An 8,587-nucleotide genomic window follows, 5' to 3' on the forward strand; every position below is an offset into this window, starting at 1 on the left:
TTTTTTCCCTGAGCACAGATAACCAAATAAAGATCCTGAGATGATGACTACCTCGTGACCTAAAGAGGTCTGGAGTTATTGCCCAGATAGATCCTTCTTGAAGAAGATGACAAGGAGGGTGAGTCATGTATGCTTGGCTAGCCAGAAGATATATACCATGAATTACTATTCAAACAATATAGACCCAAGAGGAAGATGAAAAATCTTTTCAGCAGTTACACAAATCACTTGGGAATGTTTACTTCTCAAGAGAGTATAATAGGAATGATGGGTTACTGTTTCATGTTTTAAGTATTTGTCAGTATGTCAACATGCAAAATATTTTGTATTTTATGCATTTCTTTTACGGTAGAGGAAATAAATAGTGGTCCTATACCTGGTATTTACTACTTTGTAAATTGAGTAACTTTCTAGAAGGGATCCTGTTAATCCCTTTGGGAAGACTTTGAGACATGAGTTAATATAATTATAACATATAACATAATTAACATAACATAGCATAACAAAAGTAACATAATTAAGTGTTAAGAGATTTTTCCTTGAGTTCTTTCTCTTCTGGAGTCAGAGTTTATTGAGCAAGAGTCTGAGAAAAGCCTGATTCTCTTTCTGTAGAGGTCAGGCCTAGAATGAACTTGGTTTCAGTTGAGTCTACAGCTGGTATTATCTTGTGGGACAGAGCACCCTCTTCCCACTCTAGGCCATAGATGACACTGATAAAAATCTCACATTCAAAAATTTACTGACATAAATGTGTAAGTCAGATCCATTCCAATAATCAAGGATATGATCTGGCACTTTCTAGAACTTCCCTATCCTTGATAATGACCTCTACTTTGAGAAGCCCTTTCCCCTTTAACTCTACCCCAGATGTGGAATTTCACGGTTTCAGTGCCAAACCCAATCAGGACCACATTTCAGCATGACTTGTAGCATCTGTACAGGATGACAGCACATGCAGACAAAAGCCGCATGACTAAATATAACTTGGGTATTGTGTTTGGCCCAACTCTGCTATACCCACAACAGACCTCTCTCCCAGCTGCCTCTGCTCTCTGCTCCGGGGACCTGGTTCTAGTATTGCAGAATGATTTCCCTAGCCTCTTTGCTATCACTTGACACTTGAGCTTTCTTCCCTTACAAATGTGCTGAGTTGACCCTGGTTCTGAAACAGGTAAGTAGCACCTTTATTTGTTAGATGGCAGGATACTTTTCATTTTAGGGAGAAGACCTCCTTCAGGTGGTGTGTGGTTTGGCTTGTTTTCACTCAGATGGTGTTTCTGTTCAAAGAAACTTTAATCTTCTGAGGATGCTAGGGGACCCTAGAGGGTGATCTCTGGGGTCTTTTTCCTGTTGCCTAGATGATTTTGTCTTTATTTCTGTGATTTTGGATTAAAAACTCCAGCAGAAGGAATGACTCCTCTCGCTTTTCCTCCACAAATCTGACCACACAACTTCCCTGCTCAACTTCCCTTGCCTCTAAGATAAATTACAAACTTCTCTGTTTGGCACTCAGAGCTCTTCGCAATATGGCGCCAATGTATCTTTCTAGAATGATTTCACATTACTCCCCATTCTATATTCCAGTCGACCTAGCCTACCCACTGTTTCCTATACACAGCATTCCATCTCCTCTCTCTAACTTCACACAGTATAAGTTCCATGCCTGCAATGTTTTTCTCTCTTATTTCTTTTGTTTTTACTCTTTTTTTTTTAAGGCAATTGGGGTTAAGTGACTTGTCCCGGGTCACACAGCTAGTAAGTGTCAAGTATCTGGTCTGAGGCTGGATTTGAACTCGGGTCCTCCTGACTTCAGGGCCGGCACTCTACCCTCTGTGCCACCTAGCTGCCCTTTCTCTCTTATTTCACCCTATGAAATCCTTACATCACTCCAAGGCTTACTCACACCTCCTAGAGAAGACCTTTCTTTTCCTGATCCTCCCAATGCTGGGAGTGCTGTTCTTTCCTTTCTCCCCAAAATTACTTGGTATATATTGATTTATCTATGTATATTGTGTTCTCTCTCTCCCCCTTCCACCCTCTTAGAATGCAAGTTGTAGCATTGAGAGCAGAAAGTATTTTCTTTTTGATGGTCTTTGTGTAGCACAAGCTCTACAACTACTCTCTTAGCTTCTAGTTACACTGGCAGTATGGGACCCCAGAGCTCATTGGAGACATTTTCCTTAAAGGTTCTAAAGCAAACCTGCACAGCTTATAAACTTCTTCAGGCCACAGATAGATTAGACTAGAGACTCATGTGAAGAACAAGAGAGTGCACAGTAGCAACCCTTTATTTTACTCAGGCTGCCAGAAATCCTTTGATGGTCTATATGTTGTTCAGGCCTGTTCTAGAGGCAGCACTGAGAGGTTCTGGGTGAGTGTTTTTTCTTAATTCTATAGCTCACAAACCCCCACCTGTGATTATATGTCGATATAAATTACTTAGCCAAAAAGTCACTAAACTTTGCTTACCCTTTTAATACAACAATACTACTACTAGGCTTCTCTCTCAAAAAGATAAAAGAAGAGGGCAAAGACCAATATGCACTAAATATTTATAAAAGTACTTTCTATTGTAGCAAAGAACTGGAAACAAAATAGGTATCAAGCATTTGGGAAATGGCTGAACAAATTTTGGTATGAATTTAATAAAATATTATTGTGCATGAGAAATTATGAAAGATAGATTTAGACAACTCTAAGAAGACTTATATGAACTGATGCATAATGAAGTGAGAAGAATCAGGAAAATAATCTATACAATGATTACAATACTATAAAGGAAAACATCTTTGAAAGACTTAAGACCTATAATCAATACAATGACTAACCATGACTCCAGAAGACTGATGATGGTGAATCATGGTTCCCATCTTTTGGCATAGGTGATGGTATAGATTGATACACACATGTTCAGATATGGATAATATACATATTTGACTAAATATATTTATTTTGTACATAGGAGGGCTTTTACTTTGGGGAGCGAATTGAGGGAGATTGGAGGGTAGTGAAAGTGATATTAAAGAAAATCCAACCACCGAATTACCTTATTTGTTCTTATGTATTGTATAACACCCAAGTGTTAAACCATTGAGTGACACCAGATGTATAATATCCAATTGCTGAGTTGGATCCCAGACAAAGAACTCCATTTCATATAAAAAGTACTGCTTTAGGTTAATTCAGTGAGGTTTCTACACAGAACAAACTCAGGATGCTGGGAGTTCTCAGTACAGGTGATTGTTTTATCAGGGATGTTTTATCAGGAGGAATCTCAATGCTAGAAGTAAAAGGTTACACTCACGTGTCTTTTCTATCTCTTTAGTAAGATTCTTTTAGCTACTAAAAAAAGGAAGAGAAAGAGAAAGAATACCAATCAATCTTCTGAAAAAATAGAAGAAAGCAGAAGGAAGTTCAAAAGACAAGCAGGCCTGTTTTAGAATGCTCATGCTAACTTTAAAATATACATATAAAAAACAAGCTGTACATTGCAGAAATTCACAATTTTATATGAAGCCTTCCTTCCTCTGTTCTTTGTATAGGGAAATGTTCATATTTGTTGGTGTTTGTTAAGCTTATAAGAATAAAAACATTTAAAAAACACAAATGTTCAATAATTACCCCAAAAATCTGCTAAAAAGAAATTCTAATTAAAATCACCTATTAAATTAGCTGGGTTAAAAATTATGAAGTTCAAAACTGGCATACCATTATATACCATACATACCATAAGCATACCATTACACTGTAAGGGCAGCAGGGAATCAATACAATCTTTTAGGAAAACAGTACGGGATCATACAAAACTTTAAAATCATGCATATCCTTTGACTTAATGATCATACAACTAGAATCCTAAGAAAGTCATTGATTGGGCAGGGGAGGTACATAAAAATATGAATTTTAACATTATACATAAAAAATAAACCAACTCAACGTCTCCAACCATTGAGGAATAGCTGAACAAACTGCTATAAATTAATATAAGAAATAGTAATATGAATAAAAGTAGTACTGTCATAAGAAATGACAAATACAAAGAGTACAAAGATATATAGAAAGGCTTATGAAGACATTCAAAGTGAAGAAAGCAGCATTAAAACAACAATGCATACATTGGCTACAGCTGTTTTTGAAAATAATAATAGTGGGGAAATTCAGATAAAAAGAGCTGAAAAGAACAAGGATGCAAACAATATTTTATCGATGACTTTTTTTTTTAGGCAGTTGGGGTTAAGTGACTTGCTCAGGGTCACACAGCTAGTAAGTGTCAAGTGTCTGGTCTGAGGCCATATTTGAACTCAGGTCCTCCTGACTTCAGGGCCAGTGCTCTATCCACTGTGCCACCTAGCTGCCCCCAAACAATATTTTATTGCTACCTTCATAAAATTAACATGCACAATTTTTAAACAAAGTGTAACAAGGTTTAATAATTGTGTTCTTTATACATACAAATATTTGCTTGTGTTGATGGTTGCTAAGTTTAGAATTTTTAAGACAGAGATGTACAAACTATAATTACCTAAACTTTAATTGTTCTATAAATTTTTCTTTTATCTCCTGTTAACATTTTAAAATTCCCAAGCAATTATATTTAAACAAAATTGTAGTTATATATATCTTCATAGAGTATTTAACTATATATTTATATACATATTACATATATGTATATTATGTATACATGTATGTGTGTGTGTGTGTGTGTGTGTGTGTGTTAAAACTCTGATCTCCTGAAAAAAGCAGAAGCTAAAGTGGTCACATATTCTTTCACAATTTATTGATTTTTTTTTCCTCCCTGGCACACATAACTCTGACATTATAACAGCAGAATCAAATATTCTAGAAATGGGACAAATCTTAGAGGTCAACTAATCTAATTTCTTGATTTTATAAATGAGTAAACTGAGGCACAATAAGGTTAAATGGCTTGCCCGTAATTACATAGTTTGTAAATAGCTGAGCCAGGATGAGAACACAGGTAGTCTGAATCTCAGTAAAATTCAAATACTCTTCTCCGTCCATAGCACATAGATTGTGCAGCTCTACAGAAATTAAAAAACAAACAAACAAAAATTCTTAAACTACCATTCTTTTGTGACTTTTTGATAAGCTTTTACTGGTGGAATTTTTTAGCAAAACTTTTGATATCATCCTAATTACAGAAGAGGCAGTGTGGTGTAGTGGTTGGAGAACTTGCCTGGGTGTCAGGAAGACTTAGGCTTTCAAGCCCTGGCTTTGCCACATACTTCTGTGTAACTCTGGGCTAGTTATTTCACCTATCAGCCTTTCTCTAAACCTTTAGATTTCAAAGACATCACCCGTCTTCATTGGTGGAGGAATTCCTCACAAGGAGTGCCCTACCCTAATGAAATCATCAGTGAGATGCCAAAATTTTGGTAAGTATTTTTAAATTCAAACATTTGATTTTAATTATAAACATGCTAAAGTTTTACCACAAAATAATGGGGGGGGTGCAGTTTCATTTCCACGCAATAGCAGAGTCAAGAAAGCTCCCAAATTTCATGTCAGTCCCATTTAACTTTAGCGGCTTGTTAAAAGCCAGGAGTCCCAGCCATAAGTTTGCATTTGGGCATTGAGAACTCTCCCCTTACCTGGTGCTCTGCCCGCTTCACTAACAAATATCCTTCAAAGTACAAGGGCAGGGAGGTGATCCTCATTCTCTCCTGGAAAATTCGCCGAGGGGCCGCCTTGGGGGGCTTCTTTGCCATCATAACCTCTATCGTCTGAGTGCGTGGGAACGTTTTGTTATCAACCGTCTCTAGCCTCAGTCAAAGACAGCTCTCTCCCTGGTGTGATAGGAAAAGAAAACAGTGCAAAGAGGAAGTCCTCGCACTTGTTTTTTTAAAACAACCCCTCCCCTTCTCTCTCCCTCCCATTCTCTCCTATTTTTCTTCTTTTTCTTTGTAATGTGAGGAAGGAATGGGGATAGGCTCATTTTTATTTGACTATAGTCATACCTGGCACTGAGACTTAAAGGAGCAAATAAACAAAAGATTAACACCACCCTAGGACTAAAAGGACAGAATTAAAATGAAATTCAATACCTGCTGCCCTATTCCGAGGGTGGGGAAGGGGGGAGAGAACTTTAGGGAAATATTTGAAAAGTCCTCTATGTTTTTTGCAGTGAAATAGAGTAGAAACCACACTGGCCTTGGTATCAAGAGAGACCTGAGCTCAGTTCCCATATCCAGCATTTACTTGGAGTGTGACCATGCACTAGTGAATTAGTTTTCTTGCATTAGTAATGTGGAGGAAATGATACCTATGGCACTTACCTTAAGGGGGCAGCTAGGTAGTGCAGTGGATAGAATGCTGGGCCTGAAGTCAGGAAGATTCATTTTCCTGAGTTCAAATGTGATCTCAGACACTTACTAGCTCTGTGACCCTGGGCAAGTCACTTAATCCTGTTTGCCTCAATTCCAAATCTGTAAAATGAGTTGTTTTTCAGGCATGTCCAGCTCTTTGTGACCTCATCTGGGATTTTCTTGGCAAGGATACTGGAACAGTTTGCTGTTCTCTTCTCTAGCTCATTTTACAAATGAGGAAACTGAGGCAAACAGGGTTAAGTGACTTGCCCAGGGTCACATAGCTAGTAAGTGTCTGAGGTCAGATTTAAACTCACAAAGGTGAGTCCTGATGTGAGGCCCAGCATTCTATCCATTGCACCACCTAGCTGCCCTCTGTAAACGGAAATAGAGAAGGAAATGGTAAAGAACTCCAGTTTCTTTGCCAACCCCAAATGAGTACTGACTCACAAAGATTCAGACATGACTGAAAACAACTTACTGGGTCATTCTGAGGATCAAATGAGATTATGTTATGTAGAGTGTTTTGCATACTTAAAAGCACCATAGGTATGTGCACACGAACAATTTAGAGTGCTCTCAGGGATTAATTTTGTTCCTAGTTCCAGAAGTTGACCTGTATTGCGGTACTTTCCTTCACAGAATAATATCATTAGAATTGTCTCCATAGGCCATAGCATCATAGGATCATAAATCTAGGGCCGGAGGGGACATCAAATGGTTCAAAGTCATCATTTTACAGATGAGGCTACTGAGTACCGAGTAGGTTACTTACCTAAGGGCATATGAAGAGGGATTTGAACCCAGATTGATTCTTTGACTCCAGATCCAGTGCTGGATAAATGAATATAAATACATATGTACATATGTGTATGTTACATATACAAATGTATGTATATACATACATATATTATATATGTAACATCTACATATTTTGTCCATATTTATGTGGGCACTTGTCCTCCAATAGAGTGTAAGCTCTTTGAGGGCAAGGATTACTTCATTTTCACCTTTATAACTCCAGAACCTGTGCATTACAAAACCAACTTAATGGTTTAAATTTAAAACTCATTTATATTCTATGTCACTTATACTTTCAATATTAGTTCTAATGTGGTTGTTGAAAAATTAAAATTTTACTACATTCTTTTGTAAATGGAAATTTAGAATATCCAAGATGGGTTTTCTTGCAAAATGTTTCAGGGATAACAGTAATTTTTCATGTTGACATGTTAATGGCACCTCTTATTGCTGCAGTAATCCCTATTATCCTTATGCCCCCAAATAGATATTTGATGCCAAGTCATTTTCGTTTAGCTCCTCCCTCCCATCCTTGCTTGTGTCCTATGATTAGCACCTAATATCTTCTGACTCTTTGAATGGGGATAAGGATAGTAGAAGGACCAGCCCTTCCTCTACCTACATCCTGTCATTAGAGGCAGTCACCCAAAAGGTCACAGGATTGAAGAAGTTTTCTATCTGGAGTCAAAGGGGCAGACTGCCCTAAATCCTCAGATTTAGATACAATGAATCATGTTGACTGAAGAGGAGTCAGAGGATTTTTATTCATTCAATGGGGTCAAATTCCCCTCCCCCAGAATTATTTCTTTCTGGCAGAGCTTTCAGTACAGACATGTGGTGTTGTCTCACTTTTGAGGAGAGGACTGAGGAACCATAGAAGAATGTGACCCATTCTGAACAGAATAGGCAGGGTTACCATGCAGGCAGGGCTTCTAGAGTGTTTACTCTTGACCTTGCTTCCTATCTGTCTCCTTTTCTAGATGGCAACAAGAGCAGTCACCTCTGGGTATTCTTGCTACATCGCCCTTCCTTTCTGGTGGCCTAGGAAAGTGGCAATCCTTGGCTGGACTCCAAGCTTCTTATCATCCCCGCCAGCCACAAGGGCATATTAAAGCCTGACCTTGCTCTCTGTCCTGCATCTACTCCAATCTAGAGCTGAGTCCAGCATTTCTCACTGTTAGAAGTTTTTCCTTAATTCAAGTGTAAATTTGCTTCTTATCAGTTTCTCTATGTTGTCTCTAGGTATACCTTCTGGATCTAAGCTAAGAATCTAACCTTCTTTCCCAGTCCATAGCACTAGAGATAATTGAAGTTAGCTCTCATGGTCTATTCTATGCCTTTTATTGTCAATTGATGATCAATCAACAAGTACTTATTAAGTGCTTGAGGCACTGGATATACAAGTACAAAGAATGAAGATATATAGATATAGATACAGATATAGACATAGATATAGATAT

The 8,587-nt window shown here is 37.8% G+C and overlaps 1 protein-coding gene and 1 long non-coding RNA gene across 5 annotated transcripts in view; one reads left to right on the plus strand and one right to left on the minus strand.

Annotated features, from left to right (window-relative positions):
• Window positions 1–5,841, minus strand: part of STAP1 (signal transducing adaptor family member 1) — a 52,489-nt gene extending 46,648 nt beyond the window's left edge. For 3 of the 4 annotated variants that reach the window (XM_020999812.2, XM_020999810.2, XM_020999809.2), the window contains exon 1: window positions 5,613–5,840. In XM_020999812.2, coding sequence (XP_020855471.1) covers window positions 5,613–5,732 — 120 coding nt within the window. In that variant the 5' untranslated portion in view covers window positions 5,733–5,840. Of the gene's footprint in view, window positions 1–5,612 lie in introns of all 4 variants that reach the window. The other variant, XM_078148796.1, reaches the window with a different exon arrangement.
• On the plus strand, window positions 942–8,272 carry LOC110217412 (uncharacterized). Its single transcript, XR_002327040.2, has 3 exons — window positions 942–1,171; window positions 5,303–5,396; window positions 8,108–8,272. It is a non-coding gene; the product is annotated as an uncharacterized LOC110217412 (long non-coding RNA).
• The last annotated feature ends 315 nt before the right edge of the window (window positions 8,273–8,587 follow it).

Source organism: Phascolarctos cinereus, unplaced genomic scaffold (genome assembly GCF_003287225.1).
Source record: "Phascolarctos cinereus isolate Bilbo 61053 unplaced genomic scaffold, phaCin_HiC Scaffold_9;HRSCAF=440, whole genome shotgun sequence".
NCBI lineage: Eukaryota > Metazoa > Chordata > Mammalia > Diprotodontia > Phascolarctidae > Phascolarctos > Phascolarctos cinereus.